This window comes from Brassica rapa, chromosome A02 (assembly GCF_000309985.2).
Source record: "Brassica rapa cultivar Chiifu-401-42 chromosome A02, CAAS_Brap_v3.01, whole genome shotgun sequence".
Lineage (NCBI taxonomy): Eukaryota > Viridiplantae > Streptophyta > Magnoliopsida > Brassicales > Brassicaceae > Brassica > Brassica rapa.
The window spans coordinates 20,762,253-20,784,076 of record NC_024796.2 but is presented as its reverse complement, the minus strand read 5'-3'; the positions used below and the strand labels follow the sequence as shown (position 1 = coordinate 20,784,076).

Here is a 21,824-nt window from a genome sequence, read left to right as displayed (position 1 = left end):
TTCTTGGACACTTTCAGCTAACTTTAGTGGATGTGGATGGACATGGATGGATAGCTCTGAGAATATTCAGCTTATGGGGACAAAAAACTTCCCTCGACGTGAATCAGCCTTGCATTCGGAGGTAGAAGCACTGCGGTGGGCGATGGAGAGTATGCTACAGCACTCGACCTGCCAGAGCTTTGGGACAGACTATAAGGAACTGATTGCTATGGTTAAGGATCCTCAGGCGTGGCCAAGCTTTGCGACGGAATTGGAGAGAATAGAGACGCTACAGATATGCTTCCCCGACTTCAACATCACTTACGTTCCACGGGCGCAAAATCAAACTGCAGATTTTCTAGCCAAGACTGCTAGATCTTTTCGTAGAGAGTTACACTTTGTTGGTTGTTCTATTCCGGTTTGGTTACCCAGACCACCTCAAGCTTGAGTAATAGAATAGTCTTTTGACGTCAAAAAAAAAAAGCGTGAAATGAATATTATATATACAAATTTCTTTTACATATTATTATTTATTTGCGTTCATTTATATTATGAAATAATAAATATATATATTGAATGATTAAAAGGGTTTTTTTTTCAAATATGACCTAAAATTTGAAGTCAAACACAAAAATAACTTATGCTTTTTTTTAACTTTCTTATTTCCTATTCACCTTAGAAGTTTGATTTATTCACGAAAATACCATTACAGTTTTTTTTTTTGCAAATGATTTTTTTACCTTATCGTTCTCATCTTCACCAAGTATTTACAATATTGTCATTACCATCAATACATAAACCACCATGAACAACCAATCTAAAGCTCTTAAAGCTCCAAAGTTCGATTTTTACTCTTCGTTTCTCATTACTTATGCACACAAATCACATCTCTTTCACTCTCTCTTCAAATTCATCCAAAAAAGCTAAGATTTTGATTCCAAGCTTTGTAAGGTTCATAGAGACATTGAAGTTCATGATTTGTGGTCATTAACGACTTAGTAGCTTTTATAGTGACGTTCTGGATACTTGGAGAAGTAAAAGAAGTAATCTCATAGGATCAAGGTATGAAATTATTTTTTTTCTCACATCTGTTCACGAAAACTTTCAGAAGACTTCGGGAAGACTTTCAAAAGATTTCACTAGATGTCTTCTCCATCAAAAAAACTTCCCTAGAAGTCTTCTAACTTTCCTTTATTAAGAAAAAAATCCGAAAATCCTAGAGAAGACTTCTTGAGAAGTTTTCTCGGATAAATAGGTTAGTTTTGCAATTGACCGAAGTTTGTCAGAAATTTGACTTTTTATAGGGAATTCTTCCCGGGAAAAATTCTATAGAAATCTTCTGATAGTTTTCCCGAAATCTTCTCACTATTGCAAAAAGTCTGCGTGGTTAATTTTGCAATTGAAAAATAATAGTGAAACATTTAATATTAATGAGAAGACTTCTCCAATTTTATTTTAGGTTTTGGTCAAACCTTGGTTACGAGAGAAGACTTCTAAAGAAGTCTTTTCTGGAAAAATCAAATATAGTCAATTGCAAAAGTATTCCAAGTAAACTTCTTGCAACATGAGAAGACTTTCAGAAGACTTCTATAGAAGTCTTCCCCGAGAAGACTTTATGAGAAGTCTTCTATAAAAACGTCAAGTTTCTAACAAATTTCAGTCAATTGCAAATTAACATGTTTATCCGAGAAGACTTCTCTTCTCTGGCATTTTCGAGAAATTTTCAAACTCAAAATTAAGTCAATATTTACAAAGGAAGACTTTTCAAGATGTCTTCTGTAGAGTAGACTTCTTAAGAAGTCTTCCTTCGTAAATTTGCAAATGCAAAAATGTCCTAAATAGAAGAAAGTCTTCTCAGAGAAGTCTAGAAGTCTTCTACGTTAATGTTTAATAAATTTCATTTTTTCTATACTTAAAATGACTTTTTAATATTTTCTTATTAATTCATGTGTATTAGTCAATATTGGCGCTCTCGGATGAAATTCATAATTTATTTGTTGATAATTATGAGATTTCAAATATTTATGTTTACTAATGTTTCTAGCTACTCCGAGAAGACTTCTTAATAAGTCTTTTATGTTAGATTTTCAAGAGTGTTAAGTAACTTCAAGGTATGTTATTAATTTTCAAAAGTGTTAAGTAACTTCAAGAATATCAAGTCATGTGGTTTAATGTGTCTTTTTAGATTATAAGGTATAATTTTTAACTTACAAGAGATTTACAATTTTCAACTTTCACTTAAAATTCAAGTTTGATCTTTTGTGAATTTGACTAAGTTTTCTTATGAAGTCTTCTCTCTGAGTTTAGTAAATTTGACTAAGTTTTTTGTGTTTTTGTGTTTTGTTATGAGCAATTTCTTGGTATGTTGTATCAATAACTTCAATAATGTCAAATACTTTGGGAAAAAACAAGAACATATATACCAAAATCTTTTGATTACAAAAATAATATTTTGATTAACATCTCTCAAGTTTACAAAAGAATTCACAACTAAAATAGTACAAATACAAATCATAAAACAGACCATAAACAAAACTATTACAAATAGAGCTAGATATCATTCCTCAACATAGATAAGCTTGGACTCCACTCAGTGGCGGACCCAGCCGAGAATTTAACCGGGGTCATTTTTATATACAATTCTTAAAAATTAAAATGAAAGGGTGTTTCAAAATAAAATGAAAGGGTGTCAAAGGGGTATTGAACCATGGTCTTTGGGGTGTCAATGTGTAGAGAGCAACCATTTTGGCTAGAGATTCTTATACAAATGCTATACAAATTAATTTAATTTCACGTTTTAGGGGTGTCATTTGACCCCGCTACAGTCTTAGTGGATCCGCCACTGACTCCACTTGACATCATTCCTTTGTACCACCTTGGGCGTAGACTTCCCGAAGACTTCGCGGGATTCTAGCATAAAATACAGTAGAAGACTTCCCAAGAATTTTTCCAAGAGTCTTTCGAGAGTCTTCCAAGAGTTTTCTGAGAAGTCTTCCAAAGTCTAACTCAGATCTGGAAAAAAAAAATCTGCATATTCAAAAGCATTCAAATGGCTTCAAAACAGAGAAAACTTCAAAAATAATGTCTTTATGCTTAAATAATATAAACAAAACAATCACATTAGATCGAATCTATAACTTTTTAGAATCTAATAAATAAAATACACAAAATACATATCCAAAATTTGTATCACTTTAGGCAGAATATTTCAGAAGACTTCCTAAAAACTTCGTGGGAAGACTTATAGCATAAAATGTATTAGAAGATTTCCCAAGAAGTCTTCCAAGAATTCAGATCTGAAATCTCTGCATATTCAAAAACATTCAAACGGCTTCAAAACAGAGAAAGCTTCAAAAATAAATTTTATATGCTTAAATAATAAACAAAGCAATCAAATTAGGTTTGAATCTATAACTTTTTAGAATCTAATATATAAACACACACAAAATACATATCCAAAATTTATACCACTTTGGACATAAGACTTTAGAAGACTCCTGAAGACTTCGTGGGAAGTCTTCTAGCATAAAATGCATTAGAAGACTTGCCTAAAGTATTCCGAGAAGTCTTCCGAGAGTCTTCTGAGAAGTCTTTCAAATTCTGTCACAGATCTGAAAAACTTGCAAATTCAAAAACATTCAACTGGCTTCAAAACAGAGAGAAACTTCAAAAATATAATTTTATGCTTGAATAATAAAATAAACAGTCACATTAAGTTGAATCTATAGCATTTTAGAATCTAATATATAAAACACACAATAATACATATCCAAAATTTATAGATCTACCTTTCAAAGAGTGAAAGATGAGAACCATGTAATGGAAACTCTGCAAAAAGAAGATACATTAGTGAGAAGACATAAGAAAAAATGAGAAATTGATTTAAAGTTTGGTGTTTTGATGTTCAAAGAGATTATAGAGAAATTGGAGAGTTTTAGAGTGAGAAACATTATATTTTTGTTGCAGCCATTTGAAAGGAAGAAAAAGAATGTGCAAATTGTTTTATATATGGAGGCAAAAATTCCAATTAGGTTAAATATTTTCGATACAGAAGACTTCTTAGGAAGTCTTATAAGAGAAGACTTCCCAAAAAGTCTTCTAGACCCTAAAATCAATACATGAGAAGCCTTCTAGAAGACTTCGATTTAGGCGAGAAACCTAAATTCTGCTAAAATTTAGGTGGGAATATGTCAGTTCTTGAAGTTTTTCAAACCATAACCTAATCAAATAACTAACTAAATAGCAAAAAAACAATTCATTAAACATAAAATCAAATTTTAAAGCGTTTAATATACACAAAACTAAACACGTATAGGTCAATTTTTGTAAAAAAGTTAAGATTCTAAAAGCAAACCGTAAATACAAAAAATACTATAACATAAGTTACTAAACCCTAAACCAAAGTTTTCTTAGAGTCTTCCAGACCCTATAATCAAATAAGTAAATAACTAAGAAAAAACATTTCCTTAAACTTAAAAGAAACTTCGAAAGTGTTTAAATCAAGTAATTCGATAGTCACTAAACACATATATGTCAAACTAAAAAAAATTAAAAAGATAATATTTCAAAATCTAACCCTAAATATACCAACAATACTATAACATATGTTACAAAACCCTAAACCGAAGGCTATAATGACTCAATCTACATTCATTCATCTATGTTAAAAATAATTCAATTTTAGTAAAACTAGATTCCCATCATTTAAAAATGTTTCTAAATACATGATTTTGATTTTTTCTCTTTCAAAATATTTTTTTATAAAATTTTTTAATTACTTTTAAGATTTATAAAATTTATTAATTACATGAGAAGACTTCCCGTAGAAGACTTTTAGGAGACTTCTGGAAGATTTAAATTTAGGCGGAAAACCTAAATTCTTCTAAAATTTAGGCGGGAATCCTAAATTCTACAAAAACTTAGCTGGGATATGTCAGAGAATTTCTTGGTAAGTCTTTTGAGAATCTTCCAGACACTATAATCAAATAACTAAACAAAAAAAACACTTTCTTAAACTTTTAAGATTCTTAGAAAGTGTTTAAATCAAGTTATTAGATAGTCACTAAACACATATATGTCAAAAAATATTTAAAAAAAAAACAAAAGATAAGATTTCAAAATCTAACCCTAAATATACCAACAATATTATAACATATGTTACCAAACCCTAAACCAATGACTATCATGAGTTAATATACTTTCACTCATCTATGTTTAAAATAATTTAATTTTAGTAAAAATAAATTTACATCATTTAAAAATATTTATTATTACATGATTTCAATTTTTTCCCCATCAAAATATTTGTTATAAAAGATTTAAATTATTTTTAAGATCTACTTACAAAGAAGTCTTACAAAGAAGTCTTCTCTGTTCTTTGTAAATCTTCTCACGCAGAAGGTTATAAAGGTAAAACTCAATACATGTTTTTTATTTAGTCATAAGGAGGTTATTGTAATTTCACTAGTCTTTTAGGTTACTTTTGCATTTAATTGAATTTGTGGTACACTTTTGTATTCAAAATCAAGTTTAGAATCATTTTTGGCAATTTTTACTAATTAAAAAGTGAGTAACTATTATGTATATAATTAAATTGAAGTAATCAGATAAATTAAAAAAATCTATCTTTTTTATTTACAATAATTTTTATTGGTAAATAAATAAAAAACTAATTTATTTATTTTATATGTTATATAATTAAATTTTAAATATATTGACATAGATATATAATATATTTTAATATGAATATTTTTATTAATTGAAGCTTCCTCCACATATAATTTTATCAGTTTTTTTTATATTTGTTGTACCAAAAAATTAAACTATTAATCACAAAATTTTCACTGTGAGATTTTTAATAATTTTAGTAATTTTACAATCGTTTAAAAATTCAATGCAAATCATAGAATTAAAATATTTATATATTTTTTATAGTATATAGTTTAATTTAAAAAAAATATATAATCTGAATATCTATAAAATGAAACTTCTTATTCCTATGATTTTATGATCTTTTATATCCTGTTATAACAAAAAAAAAAAGTTAAACCATTAATCATAATTTTTTAATGTGAGACTTTTAACAATATTAATAATTTATAGATTAAAAAAAATCAAAATATAACATATATGAAAAAAAGGTAAACCATTAATCATAATTTTTTAATGTGAGACTTTTAACAATATTAATAATTTAAATAATTACATATGAAGGTATACTATTAAAACATAAAATTATATACATTTAATCTAAACATCTATCTTATAATACTATATATCTATAAATACAATCGGTCAGTATTCTTTAAAATTCAATTATTGTTAGCTCAGTGTAAATTTCTAATAAGCCCAAAATGATCAGGTAGCTGATTTTTGTCAGGAAAAAACGTGTTCTTAACCTAACAAATTTTATAAACATATAAATTTATCATATATATCTATATATATATATATATATATAATGTTGGTGGTCAGAACCGGTTTATGATAAATACGGTTTAAGATAGAGGAATTAATTTGTAATCTATCCTATACTAAAAGGGAGATATAGGGGATGATTGGTAAGTGCTGTAGCTTTATATTTTTTGCTGTAGAATTTAATCTGTAGATTTATTTGCTGTACCTTTCCTTGCTGTAGATTTCTAAAGCACTAATTTTTTGCTCTGGAAATAAAGCTCTCTACAGCCATATTTTGATTTTTCAGAGATTTTTTTGCTGTGAGTTTTTTAAGGAAAGCAAAGCTCGATTGGTTGACATATATAGCTGTAGACTAAATTTTGGCTGTCCAGAGCATCTACAGCCCCAACCAATCATCTCCATACTCTATTCTCAGCATATCCACGTCAGATTAGAAATCCAGACCAATCAAAAGACAGCTTTTTACCACATCACAACAAGTTAGAGTAACTGGGCCTCCGTGTGATCTCCAGAAATTAATTTAAATTAAATCATGGCCCATAGCCCTTATAAAACCTGCCAAAATCTCTTAATCAATTAAACGACGCTTTCCACTTCATCTTCTACACCTCCAATTCCTGTAATCGTCGTTATGATCAATCAATGATGCTCTTTAATCCTTTCTTCATGGTTTCGTTCCATCTCCCCTTCATTGTCCTCTTATATAAATCTCTACATTTATGCTTAGAAGATTGTTTGTTGAGCGATCCTTCGGTCTGAGCCAGAGCTTGGGGATGCAAAATCACGCATGTATACAGTCTGCACGGACTCTGGGGAGAGCGAGGAGGCAGTGGTGGACAGGGATCTGAACCTCACCGATGATGTGGAGACGGTGACGGAGGAGGAGATCATAGTTTCTGTGAATCGAACCTCCGAGAGAATTCTCCACCTGGAGGACGGCACGATCCGCGATCCAGAGCTCCACCGCCTGAAACGCGACGTCGAATTGATCACACGGGATAGCTTCAGAGTTCGGGTAAGCTTTCCGGCGACAGCTTCGGAGTACGCGCCGGGGACTCCTTGGTACGCGACACGGAGGGTGGATCCATGAGACGGCGCCGGCGAGAGATTTGTGTTTGTTAACGGCTGAACCAATCCTGGCTTTCCGTTCTTCGTCCATGACGGAACGAGGCTGAGATTGACGGAGCCATTACTTGCTTTAATCATGCAAAGCGATTTCAGAGCTTCTTACTCAGTTTTCGCCGCTGGAACTGGATTGGATGTGCTGTTCTCCATGTACCTCAGGTTTATCAGCAAATCTACAACCTGTTCTGATATCTCTGTTGAATTGCAGGTTATGGCTTTGAAGGAAAGAGGACAGATTAATCTCTGAGGAAGCAAAAGCCACAAGTGGTTTGATGCGAAAAGGGTGAAGAAACCGAAAGAACAAAGGAGGAGGAAGACAAAGAAGAACGAGATAAGAAGATCACTGATTTTCTCTGTTCTGAAAGTGATTGTGTTGGCTCTGTGTTTGGAGTTAGGGTTTAGTTTGATGCGAAAAGGGGTTTTAGAATCTGAGTTTACAGAGGAGATAGTGAGGATCTCTGATGACAGATCTCATTCTGGTCGTGATGTTGGCGAGAAAGTGACGATCTTGGAAGATGAGTTAATGGGTTTTGTTAAAAGTGTAAACGTTTTGAGATGCAGAGGTTCCAATTCCAATTGGAGAATCAATCAGGTAAGTTTAAATTTTAAAAGCTTAGCTTAGCCTTTTATATTTCAGTTTTATTTGTTTGATTGAAAGTTTCTGCCTTTTTCTTTGTAGGATGGTCTGATGTTGAAGTCTAAAAGTGTGTATAAATCTGTAACTGAAGAGGTGAGTGTATGGGGATGGCCTTTGCAGACAGGTGAATTGTTTGGTACTGGTTTCTCCTCAAGTTTGTTCACCGTGTTATCAGGCCGAGTTACTGATGTGACTAAAGCTAATTCATTTGACTATCACATTCAAAATATCTATGCTTTGTTTGTTTAATATATCTGTTTTTATGATCTTCTTGAAGTGGTCAGAGGGGAGATTTGGTTACACGGTACGTGAGGCCAACATTTCGTGGGGGAAAACTAAATGGAGCACATCGGTTCTGCAACTAGATCATAGCACATGGGTTCTTGAGTACAGTCTAAGCTCAGTGATAAAACATTCGAGTTTGTTGTCACTAGGAACAGATGTCCTAGCACACATGATGTTCCAAGCAGCAAAGAATGTAAACAGAAGGGTTTTGTGGATGTTTTCAGCCTCACGAATCTTTATAGTGGAGTGGTAACAGAGGAGGGTAGCACAATGACACCAACTTAGAAAACTTATAAGGAAAAAAAAAGTTAGTCATGAACATATAAGTGCTTGTGACTGTTACTGTGTAGCTATTATATATTTTTAAAGATATCATTTTTTGGTTAATTCATCACTTTTACCATTTAAATCGGTCCAGCTTGGCAATCTCTTACAAACTGACCAAACTATCTATACATATTTTAAATCCATAAAAATTAAGCATGAACAACATAAATATTCCACACCAGAAACGGATACCCCTTTAATCCAATAGGAACAAAATTATATATCCACAAGTGGAAGTGGTTTTATCATGTGGTAAATACTGGTTCATTTATAATTTTACACCATAAGTCCAATTTCATATCCAAGAAGAAAAATACGAATTACGTAGATTAGTGGAGAGACATGAACTTTCATAAATTAAGTAGCATGTCGGATATAAAATCATCTATGTAATATTTTTAAATTTGCATAATATTTCAGCAATAAACAATAATATATATACACTGTGTATTATACACATATGTAAGATAGTATATATCCACAAATGTAAAAAAAAAAAAAACTCTATCATACACTCTCTTTTTAAATAAATGATGTTTTGAAGTATTTTGTTTGTTTTAGATTACAAGTCATTTCTATTTTTCAATTAAAATTTTTGTTCTTTTATCCTATGTAACATTTTATATTTTACATATTATTTTTGTGTTGAATGAATTACGGTTAAATGTTATTTTTTAGAAAATATATTAAATTATATATTTTTTAATATGTGTGCACAACTATAAAGCATTAGAGAAAAAACGAAAAATAGTATTCCTTTGATTTTGTATTAGAAGTCAAAGGACTTATACCATTCTACCACTTATTTAACATGTTATATTATTAAAAGTCTTGGACATCAGTAAATTAGTGAGGTTTACAAATTACCATGTTTTATAACAGTTTTTAAGATATATAAGAACTTAAACTGATACAATTATAGAATATTGTGGGAATGATTAGGGTTTGTCCCGAGGCAAGCTGTAAAATCTAAAACCTCAATGATTTTAACTGGAAAACATATGTTTCTTTGCTTATTTAGATTTGAGTCCAATGTATTTTAAGATTTAAGATAAATAGAATTCAATTTTATGCATTTATCCCAATTTACATTTACAAAGAGAAAAAAATAATTATAAAAATATTTAGAAAATTTATGCTCATATCTTTTTTGGTTAACAATGAACAAAACAATGTAAACAGTTCTGAAAGATAATTACAGTTTGATGAGCCAAAAAAAACAACATAATTTAAATATACCACTGACTATTAAAGATATTTAATCAAAACATTAATAAAGACACATACTAATAAAACCAGTAAATACTAAGTTTCAAAACAATTTATAAATATTTGTTGAAATGTGAAAATTTGTCATTTTCTTATAATATAATAATTGAAATACATATAAGTAAAATAACTTATCAACACCAAATTAAAAATAATTTAGGTCACATAGTTTAACATAGTTTTAAATTGGTAGAAAAGGAAGTTCTTAATTTTTAATTGTGTGATACAATGATAAATACATTAGAAGAATATAAAATATTTTTAAACTATTAGATAATAAAAATAATACTAAATACAGAAAATAGAACAAAATAATTTACATAGCAATAAAATTGAAAATAAACTTAAAGACAAATAATCTGCGCGTAGCGCGGAAAAATGACCTAGTGTATGTAGAATAGGTAAAATATGATTAGAGGTTCTTTATTAAATGTTTGGACCAAACCGGCTGAATATTTTTATAATGTTAGGTTCGATGGTTCTGTATTACAGGTTAAGCACATTTAGTGAGATTGACATTGTAATTCAATAACGATGAAAAACTGTATGCCGGTTCACCAAACCGAATTTTTAGGCTTATGTGTCACTATAGTTACGATTATATGAAATATTTTTAGTAAGTTATAATAATGATATAATTAGAGAATAAATGAAACATTTTTTTATAGGTCTAACTTAAGAAAATCACACATGAATTGAAGTTATGACTTCTATTTAATAAAATAGATACGTCCTCATTTTTTTGGGTTTGTTACATAGTTACATAGTTAATGATATAGTAAACATTAATACGCCAAAGGTATATGTGGAGTGGGAGTGTTATATTACGTAAATAGTCTAGTAAAGAAAAGGGAATAAATTAGTTTGGCCGAGAAGCATTGTGGAGCTGCAACTTTTGCATGGCATGAGTGTAAATATATTACACATTTAAAGTTATTCTTTTAAAATGCTTTTCTATTAATAAAAAAAGGATGGAATATAGAATAAAATTGTTCCAACCCTAATTCCATTTCTTTTTGATAAAATGTTAAATTTATTGATCTTTAAGGAACTATAAGAATATTTAAATCAATATTCCAAACACTAATTCTATTTCTCATTTTATAATGGAGCAATGGAGTAAGAAATGTAGTATGGCCGGACTATTTTTACTCCTTATTCCATTTTATTCTATTTTGAAAAAATAAAATTTTACATTAGAAATACTCTTATGAATGATTTGGATAAAACCGACTGCATTCATTCGCTGTAAGCAAACCTTGGATAATCTACAATATATGTATAACTAAACAAATTATTTATTCAAAACCTAAATATAAAATGATTTGCAATGTTAACCTACATTAACCGGTTCCAACCTGTTTTTTTTTAAGAGGATTTAGGAGCTATATACACTAATTGAACCATAACTAATTAAATATTTTTTCACTATTCGTAATATAGTAGTATTGTTACGTAAATCCTCTATTTATTAAATGTTTCTACACATTTTACTACGAGCAAATTTTGTATTGTTGCATTTTTGATATGGACATAACATCTTACTGGTTTCTTGCGTAACCAGTGTAGTACCCGCGTGGTAGATAGATATGCCTTTAGACCGTTGAAAAATTCCTTCGTCACTCTTCATCAGAATCTTTGTACATATACATTCAACTTCGTAACTCGTAGATATTGTTATTTGATGCCATTGTTTTCCTATGGATTTTTAGTTTTTTTTTTCTTCTTTTGGTGTGTTTTAACATTATGAGACACATGGATTATATATAGAAAAAAAAATTCTTTGGTAGGTAGAAAATTGACAATGGATTAAAAATGTATGATTATAGTTTTACAACGACTTTACGACGTATATTGTTTGGTGTATAGCACATAAATCATTTTTTTCATCTACCATTTGATTCTTCCTTATTCATTCGTCGCTAATTAGTTGTATAATCCTCTATCGTAAAGTTCTCGTAAACGTACAACTGTTTTACATGAATCGTAGAAGTTAATTGTTTATTCGTCGTAAATAAGAAATGAATTTACAAAGGAACACTTTCGTCATAAATTTATTCTAGAAGAACTATTTTTTTGACATATTTTCGTTATATATTACTCTCTTATTTACGATGACCCATATTCGTTGTAAATGGTTGTCGTTAAACTCATGTTTTCTTGTAATGCAGAGTATATTATAGCACATACTTTATAATAGATATGTGCCTAATTTTTGTTTTACTATAGTTATATGATATCTTGCATATTTCCATTTTTTTATCCATCCATCCATGTGCATTTTGATCATATAGATTAGGATTTAGTCATGTTTAGGTTGCATTTTGCATACATGAGTCCTTATCAAGTATTGGAGTATCACATGGAGTTCTTGGAGACGTTTGGGTGCATTTGGAGCTCAAGAGAAGTGTTTAAAGTGATCATCAGACGAGCAACACACCGGAGCAACCTAACCGGAGCGACGTTGTGAAGTCGCTGTGGCTACCCCTTCAGAGCGACTTCATTGGAGCGACTCCCCGAAGTCGCTCACTCTTTTGTTTCTTGGAGGCACGAAATCGCTCTCGGAGCGACCTCTCGCAGCGACCCATCCAGGTCGCTCCTGAAGCCCGGAGCGACTTGTCGGAGCGACGTCCTGAAGTCGCTGTGCTTTACCTCTCGGAGCGACCACGTTGGAGCGACGTCCTGAAGTCGCTCGCTCTTTTGACGAAACGGAGCTCAAAACTGGAGCCGGAGCGACCTCTCGCAGCGACACCCTGAGGTCGCTCCCGAAGGCCAGAGCGACGTGCTGAAGCGACCTGCCGAGGTCGCTGCGCGTCGCCTATCTGCTCGAATTCATGTTTTCTCAAGGGCCTTTTGGTCATTTCATTAAGCACGTTTTTATTCTGAAAACCTATGTTTTAATACTCTGTAAGCCACCAAGAGGATCTTATCTTTTGTTCTTAAGAAAAACTACCAAAAACTTTTGGAAAGTCATCTCTTTGAATCAATTGATCAGTTTGTTATTGAAATTCTGTGTTCTTATATCTATTTTCTGTGTTTCTCTACATGATTAATCTGAAATCCAATATGGGTTTAAGAGGAATCATGGAGATTAGTGAGTAATCACCTTTTGAATTCATGGGTTAGTGAGAGTAAGGGTGATTAGGTTAGAGCTAGGATGTTTTAGTGTAGATCATTCATATTTCCTTGCTAGTAGAGTAATCATAATGCATCTTCTGAGATGGCCACTCAGTCGTTGATCCTTAGGCATTTCTCACCCGAAAGGTGTTCGAGAAAATGCCCGAGACAACTCTTCTAAGCTTTTAGCATACTTTGCCAAAGACATTTGTTGTTAGAGGTGCTAAGATAGCCATTGGACTTGCTAGTAAAGATTGTTTTCATATTATTCAACCAAAGACATTTGATGTTTGAATTGTGTTAGTAAATGAACATTCATCTAGACATAGAGTTTGTTTAGGATTGTGTCTAAGCTTAAGGTTGATAGTTTGATTGATCGTTTGCCATCCTTAGTTCGAAACTTGATCACCCGAGGTCTAATCCCTATATCCATGAGTTCTCTTTTCCCATAGTTAAGAAAGTATCATTCGGTTATTGTTTCTATTAGTTTAGTCATAGCTTAAAACCCATCTAAATCATTGGTTGCACTTAGATTAAGTGATTACTTGCATTCTCGGTGCTTTGATATCTCTCATAACTGGTTCGACAATCATTTATACTACAACATTTGTCTTAGGAGCCTTGAAAACTCCTAACATCATTATATCCTTCTGAAAGTTTTTCCGAAGTCTTCTCACTATTGCAAAAAGTCTGTCTGGTTACTTTTGCAATTGAAAAATTATAGTAAAACATTTAATATTAATGAGAAGACTTCTCGACTTCTCTAATTTTATTCTAGGTTTTGGTCAAACTTTGGTTACGAGAGAAGACTTCTATAGAAGTAGAGTTCTATAGAAGTCTTCTCTGGAAATATCAAATATAGTCAATTGCAAAAGTATTCCAAGTAAACTTCTTGCGACATGAGAAGATTTTCCGAAAGACTTCTATAGAAGTCTTCCCCGAGAAGATTTTCTGAGAAGTCTTCTATAAAAATTCAAGTTTCTGACAAATTTCTGTCAATTGCAAAACTAACATGTTTATCCGAGAAGATTTCTCTTCTCCGGCATTTTCGAGCAATATTTACAAAGGAAAACTTTTTAAGATGTCTTCTGTAGAGTAGATTTCTTAATAGTTTTACAACGACTTTACGACGTATATTGTTTGGTGTATAACACATAAATCATTTTTTCATCTACCATTTGATTCTTCCTTATTCATTCGTCGCTAATTAGTTGTATAATCCTCCATCGTAAAATTCTCGTAAACGTACAACTGTTTTACATGAATCGTAGAAGTTAATTGTTTATTCGTCGTAAATAAGAATTGAATTTACAACGGAATGTTGTAAACGTGAAGAAAAACAACGTCAAAATAATACGCACCAAAACTTGACATTTTCGCATTGTTATTTACTATGTGGAGCCCACTGTCACTATGCACACACAGTAACTTTCTCTTTTTCACTTATATATAAATGATCGTTTCGATCAATTGTAATACACCATCTCTTCTTCCTCATATAACATATTCTCTCTCGTTATTATCTTGTATCAGTAGTATCTCCTTTCTGCGGATATAAAATTTTGCCCTTATTTAAATTTCTCAATACTATAAAATTATAAGTTATTTTATAACATGTTATCAGCACGATCACTCTGCGATTCGGTAAAACTTATATGTATCATATTTACTCTGCTATAATGGCCGGTATACCGCCTATATTATTATCTATAATTTTATAGTGGTTGTTTTAATTATTATTATTTATCTATATTAATGCGGGCGGTATGTCGTCTCGTTAATAAACCTTGATTGCTAATTACACTATAATTATTGGCTTGGCTGTGCCGCCGCCTAATTTATTTAATCTTATAATTTTTCTATCACCATAATATGATTGATATTTATTTGTTTATTATATTATTGTTATTATATAAATGTTTGGTCACCTATATAAAATATTATGAAATTTACGGAATTTGGTTGACTAATTGTTACAATATTTTCGGATTGATTTTCGGTTCATACGATTTAATCCCAACGGTCACAAAGAAAAAATTTTCAAAATTTTTACCCTTTTCAAACGGCTATGAACAGTATTTTCATCTATATATATACTCATTCTTCACTCATTTACTTCATCCAAAATATTTCATCTTCTCTCAAATATTTCCAAATCGCCACACTCCGATTTTTCATTACAAGAAAGATGATTCGTATATTTTTGGTTTTATGTGCAATTCTAATTTTTGCTTCTATGTTCGGTCTTTTTATTGGAGAATTTGCTCCTGAAGAATTTACGCTTAATGTCGGTTTACTTTTCTATGCGTTGTTTCTTCTTGTAATTGTGTGTATTATTAATATAAATGGTTCGTTTTAAAATTACGAAATTCTAATAAAATATATTATTTTGTGTTTTAGAAATACAAATGGCAAACATCGAGAAACTTCAGTTCCCGGCTCTCAAAATAACTGGCGAAAACTACGTCGGATGGGTCACAAACGTGAAACCATATCTGGTGATGAAAAAGATAACTGAAACGATTGTAATCGGTAACAAATCGCCGCCCGAGCATATAGCCGAGGCGATAATCTTCCTGAAGAAGCATTTAGATGAGAATCTAACGCACGACTATGCAAGCGTTGAAGACCCAGCTGAACTGTGGCAAGCTTTAAAAGAAAGGTTTGATAACCAGAGACAAGTCAACCTCCGTCACGCTCTAGAAGAGTGGAAAAACCTGAGGTTCCAAGATTTTCAAAAGGTTGAGGATTACAATTCCGCTGTCCTGAGGATAGTTTCACTCCTGAAATATTGCGGTAACCCTGTCTCTGAGGAAGAAATGATGAATAAAACATACAACACTTTCCACAAACAGCTTCACTTCCTGCCCGAAATATACAGAAAATGCGGGTACACAAGATTTTCTGAATTGATGGTTGCGCTCATGTTGGCTGAAAAGAACAATGAGCTCCTGATCAAAAACCACAATTCCCGACCTACGGGAGCCAAAGCATTTCCTGAAGTGAATGCTACGGCGATAGAAAATTCAGAAAGGAGGAACCAGACCAACCGAGGTCATGGTCGTCGTTTCAACAACAAACGTGGAAAAACTTACAATCCCAAATGGAAGGGATCTAACAAGTGGGTTAGATCCGAACAAGTTTCTAAGGGTAAAAAAACTCAAGGGGATACCACCCAGAAGCGTGAGACAGTGTGTTACAGATGTGGCTGTAAAGGACATTGGTCCCGTACATGTCGTACTCCTCCACATCTCTGTAAGTTATATCAAGAGTCCACGGAAGGCAAAGTTAAAGAAGTGAACCTCACTGAAAACTTTGAAGGGACATCGTACCTCGATGCCTCCGACTTTGCAAATGAGCTGGACTAGATTACTCCTGAAGAGAAAAGAGATGCTTATAATAAAACTATCGAATAGTTTTCAGTATTGTCATGTATAATTATTACATTTCCTGTTTTAAACAAATAATGATGTTTTAACGTCACCTTAATGTATAATTATTGTGTGTTTCCTTATATGATTATTATATGAATGAATTTTATGTTTTTCTTTTATTAATATTTATGACAATTTCAGAAATGGGTCGAAATGCTAATGGAGCAAAATCCAAGAAACGGATTCGTGAAATATGTATACCAGATAGTGGAACAACGCACACTATTCTGAAACAAAAGAGATATTTCTCTAATATAAAACCGACAAGAATTGTCGTCAATACAATATCAGGTCCTGCAGACATGATTGAAGGAACCGGTAAAGCAAACTTTACGTTGCCGAATGGAACAAAATTTTCCATAAATAATGCTCTATATTCTCCGAGCTCTAAAAGAAATTTGTTGAGTTTTAAAGACATATATCTTCATGGATATGACACTCAGTCTGCAACTGAGGATGGAAAGAAATACATGTATGTAACTTCTGAGCAATGTGGCAGAAAACACATATTGGAAAAGTTTCCAGAACTTCCTTCGGGACTACATCATACTTATATCGATGAGATCGAATCAAACCTTGTAGTAAATCGGAACCCAGAAGAGTTCACATTATGGCATGATCGTCTCGGCCACCCAAGCACTACAATGATGCGTAAAATCATAGAAAGTTCGCATGGTCATTCACTGAAAATCCAGGAGATTTCTCAAGGGAATAAAATGACATGTGTTGCATGTTCTCTAGGAAAATTGATCGTAAGGCCATCGCCAACCAAAATCGATAAAGAATCACCAAAGTTCCTTGAAAGAATTCAAGGCGATATATGTGGACCTATACACCCACCTTGTGGACCATTCCACTATTTTATGGTATTAATTGACGCATCCAGTAGATGGTCACACGTTTGTCTATTATCTTCTCAAAATGTGGCATTTGCGAGATTTCTAACTCAGATAATCAAACTGCGAGCACAGTTTCCTGATTATACTATTAAAAGAGTTAGACTAGACAACGCTGGTGAATTCACATCCCAAGCATTCAATGACTATTGTATGGTAACGGGAATTGAAGTTGAACATTCGGTGTTGGGGTCAAAAACGGTCACGACGGAATTACCACCCGAAAATCCTCGGAGATCGCATTTCCGAAAGAATTAGTAAAAGAAGGGATGTAATTTCCGTAAAAATAACCTACACGAGGTTTTTACGAAGAAGTATCCTTTGAGATTCAAACCAAACCCGAGCCAAGTTCGGTCGCAACGTAGCAACCAAGCTCAGCCATGCTCGTCGCTACGTAGCGACCGAGCGATCGTCCCGCTCGGTCGCTACGTAGCGACCGAGCTCGAGCCAAGCTCGGTCGCTACGTAGCGACCGAGCGATCGTCCCGCTCGGTCGCTACGTAGCGACCGAGCGATCGTCCCGCTCGGTCGCTACGTAGCGACCGAGCTCGAGCCAAGCTCAGCGATCGTCCCGCTCGGTCGCTACGTAGCGACCGAGCTCGAGCCAAGCTCGGTCGCTACGTAGCGACCGAGCGATCGTCCCGCTCGGTCGCTACGTAGCGACCGAGCTCGAGCCAAGCTCGGTCGCTACGTAGCGACCGAGCGATCGTCCCGCTCGGTCGCTACGTAGCGACCGAGCTCGAGCCAAGCTCGGTCGCTACGTAGCGACCGAGCGATCGTCCCGCTCGATCGCTACGTAGCGACCGGGCTCGAGCCAAAGATCGGTCGCGGTGTAGCGATTGAACCTTTCCGAACAGCGATGCGACACCAGTCCTCGCATTCTCGTCAAACCTTCGAATGCTATCTCCCGAAGACCGTGGTAAACTCAGTCCATGTTTCCCGCTATTCTAAATCCATCGATCAAAACTTCGATTAGAAACCGCGGAAAACTCGTAGTGAACGTGTCGAGTCGGAAGACGGCCCAAAGGGACCTAAAACACGACTCGAGGCCCATCCTACGATTTTTCCTAATCAAAAGCCCGTGAACCACAGCATGGTTCACGCTTGGCCCACGAGGAAGGATAAATGTCAAGTTTCCGCGGATAAATACGGAAGTTTTGAAGATAATTGTGAAGATCGGGAAAAATGGAATATCTCCATTTTTTGCTATGACGGCTTAAGGGCAGAAGAGTAAAAATGTAAACCGACCTTGGAGCTAGTATATAAGGAGTCCTAGGCGAGGAGCAGAGGGGAGAACTTTTTCAGAGCAAACTTAGCACTTAGAGCAATTTAGGCAACTTTTCCGTTTTTGTTATTTCGAGCTGCGACTCAATTAGGTTTAGCCGTCTTAGGGTTGCTAGAACTAGGAATCTCGCCGACAGCTCTCGAGCCCAGGCTTATACCTTGTTGTAACGCTCATACGCAGATTCGGAATAAGATCTACTTTGCTCTCTTTTCGATTTCTTATTTTTATCGTTGTTACTCTCGTGTTCTGATTGTTTGACGTGTGGTAATTAACAGATATCCGGGTCCTCTGGGAAGTTAGGGTTTTTCCTAGTTTCCTTATTTAAACGGAAATCGACAGTGCGAATTTCGGTTCCCACAGTTTGGCGCTAGAAGGAGGGGGCCTTACGGATCAATCTAACCCGCAAAAGCCACACACAGTCGGACATGTCAACCAACGACGCGGATAACGTGCAAACTCCCCTTAACGGAGGCAGCGGCACCGATCTCCACACTCCGGTAGCGGACGTATCTGCGGCCAACGCGCAAGCCAACGCCGCGACGCTCGAGGAGTTTAAAAAGATGTTCGCCACCTATGAAAAAAGGTCGGAAGAACAGGATAAGCTCGTGAATACCTTGACCAAACAGGTTGAAACCTTAACGGCAAGGACCCAAGCTATCCGTCCCCGCGGAACCACCAAAATCCGCGGGAAGAGGCTCGACTTCGCCACCCCACTCGATAGAGCAGGAGTCGCGCGGGAACGACCTTCCGGTCAAAACCCCAGCGAGAAATCTCCCATCGAAAAGGGGAACTCTGAAAGCCTTCCGCCACATGCAAAGGACTCGGAGGATAACGAAGCCGAACACATTGACCTGGACCCTAGCGATGTCTCCAACGACACCGACGAGGATGTCGACAGGCACCCAAGAAGGACTAGAAGCCGATCCACTCGGGAAGGCTCCCCGTTCGAAAAACCAATGACGGAAGAAGAAGAAGTCGCCTATTGGAACGAACAAGAGGAGCTGGCCGAAAGGCAAACCGAGCTCACTCGCAGTAAACGCCGACAGGCTCGGAAATCCACTGACGAGACATCGGATATCCGCGATCTTCGCGATTACATCACTAAGACTGCGGCAGAAGTGAGAGCCGTAAAGTCTCAAATCCATCATGCTACTAGTGCTGCCCCCGAGATCGATCGACTGCTGGAAGGAGCTCGAAAGACCCCCTTTACCAGCCGCATTTCGGACATGAGGGTGTCTGATCCGGGAAAAATCAGAGTACCAAAGTACGATGGTACGGCCGACCCGAAAGCGCACCTTCAGGCTTTCCATATCGCGATGGGGAGAGCAAGACTGAAGGACGGCGAAAAGGATGCCGGCTATTGCCGCTTGTTTGTCGAAAATCTTGAAGGAGCAGCGCTCGAATGGTTCGCACGCCTTCGTCGCAACACCATCGGGAGTTTTCGACAGCTCGCATCGGAATTCCTCAAACAGTACTCTGTATTCATAGACAGGGAAACCTCCGATGTGGACCTCTGGAGTCTCTCCCAGAGGGAAGACGAACCCCTCCGCGAGTTTATCAGTCGGTTCAAGCTGATAATGTCCAGGGTCAGCGGGATAAGCGACAAAGTGGCCATCGACGCGCTGAGAAAGACGCTCTGGTACAAGTCGAAATTCAGAAAATGGATAACTCTCGACAAACCGCGAACGATCCAGGACGCCCTCCACAAAGCAACGGACTACATCATAGTCGAGGAAGAAACTAAAGTCTTATCGCAAAAACATAAGCCGGCAAGACCATCCTCGAAAGACGCGGATCCGAAAGGGAAAAAGAAGAACTCTCGTAACGACAAGTACGTCCATCACGAGGGGGAAGATCTCCAAGGGGCGCATAACTATGCGATCAATTCGGAGCAAGGCCGGACCACGGGCAACACATGGACTCGCAATCAAGGGTACGACGAGAACACCTTCTGCGAGTTCCACCAATCCCGAGGACATTCCACGACCAATTGCAAAGTCTTGGGAGCAAGACTGGCCGCGAAGCTACTCGCTGGAGAGCTCTCGGAGGTAACTAGCGTCAAGGATCTCATCCTCGATTCTGATCGGCCCCCAAAAACGGACAGAAATCTGCCCGCTGAAAAATCCCCTCAACGAAACCAACCCGGGGATAAACGCGGTAGGAGGCCGGATGACAAAGGGAATGATAACAATCGTCGCAGAGTCAATATGATCATCGGAGGATCTCAATACTGCGGCGATACCGTGTCGGCCATCAAGGCTTACCAACAGAAGGCAGAATCAAGCGCAAATTGGCCTACATGGTCTCCTCCTCGAGACGGCCAAAGTTGCTCGATCACCTTCACAGAGGAAGAAGCCGGCGGTATCGACCAACCTCACTGCGACCCGCTCGTCATAGATCTCGTCATACGAGATTTAGAAGTCGGAAGGGTACTCGTCGATACGGGAAGCACGGTCAACGTAATCTTCCGCGACACTCTCAAGCGGATGAGTATCGAGCTTGGAGAAGTAATTCCAACGCCAAAACCACTCACGGGTTTTTCAGGCGAAGTGTCGATGACTCTCGGGTCGATCCAATTGCCAGTCATGGCCAAGGAGATCACGAAAATCGTCGAATTCGCGGTAGTCGACCATCCCGCTATCTACAACGTTATCATGGGAACCCCATGGCTCAACGCCATGCAGGCAGTTCCGTCAACTTACCACCTGGGTCTCAAGTTCCCAACGCCGAACGGAGTCGCGGCCATCTGGGGATGCCAAAAACAGTCGCGACTATGCTTTCTCGCGGAGCATAAGTTAAGGCAAATCACGGCTTCTGCAAACGGCAAACGCGCGAAGATAGATCAATCTTCGGCCAAAAGCGCCCCGCACCACGACGAAGTAAAATCATCTGTCAACGCAAACGCATCGGATGTCGAAACTCAACATAAACCCGAAGCCCACGCGATAACTCAACCGGAACATCCGGAAAATAGCGTCGACCCAGCCACGATCGACACGGTCAAGGCGGACATCGCGACACCAACCGCTGAGTAAGAACACTCGCGGCATGAAA

The 21,824-nt window shown here is 35.9% G+C and overlaps 2 protein-coding genes across 8 annotated transcripts; both read left to right on the top strand.

The window, feature by feature from the left end:
• The first annotated feature begins 7,109 nt into the window (after positions 1-7,109).
• LOC103848811 lies at positions 7,110-8,852 on the top strand. 7 transcript variants are annotated; one of them, XM_033284737.1, is made up of 3 exons: positions 7,110-8,113; positions 8,201-8,251; positions 8,436-8,852. In XM_033284737.1, the coding sequence occupies exons 1-3, from the start codon at positions 7,928-7,930 to the stop codon at positions 8,694-8,696; spliced, it is 498 nt and encodes a 165-aa protein (XP_033140628.1). In that variant the 5' UTR covers positions 7,110-7,927; the 3' UTR covers positions 8,697-8,852. The 7 variants fall into 7 exon arrangements, with proteins under 7 accessions (XP_033140628.1, XP_009123885.1, XP_009123884.1 ...); XM_009125637.3 differs by having other exon boundaries at positions 8,201-8,282; positions 8,443-8,852; XM_009125636.3 differs by having other exon boundaries at positions 8,201-8,294; positions 8,443-8,852.
• A 244-nt stretch (positions 8,853-9,096) lies between these two features.
• Positions 9,097-17,176, top strand: LOC103828194. The gene is made up of 2 exons (XM_033284729.1): positions 9,097-14,800; positions 15,557-17,176. The coding sequence occupies exon 2, from the start codon at positions 15,565-15,567 to the stop codon at positions 16,522-16,524; it is 960 nt and encodes a 319-aa protein (XP_033140620.1). The 5' UTR covers positions 9,097-14,800; positions 15,557-15,564; the 3' UTR covers positions 16,525-17,176.
• Positions 17,177-21,824: the final 4,648 nt, after the last annotated feature.

Coding starts and splice junctions, on each gene's coding strand:
- LOC103848811 (XM_033284738.1), top strand. CDS start 7,928: ATGCGAAAAGGGGTTTTAGAATCTGAGTTTACAGAGGAGATAGTGAGG. Junction 8,114..8,200: donor CCAATTGGAGAATCAATCAG/GTAAGTTTAAAT, acceptor TTTTCTTTGTAG/GATGGTCTGATGTTGAAGTC. Junction 8,348..8,435: donor TATCAGGCCGAGTTACTGAT/GTGACTAAAGCT, acceptor ATCTTCTTGAAG/TGGTCAGAGGGGAGATTTGG.
- LOC103828194 (XM_033284729.1), top strand. CDS start 15,565: ATGGCAAACATCGAGAAACTTCAGTTCCCGGCTCTCAAAATAACTGGC.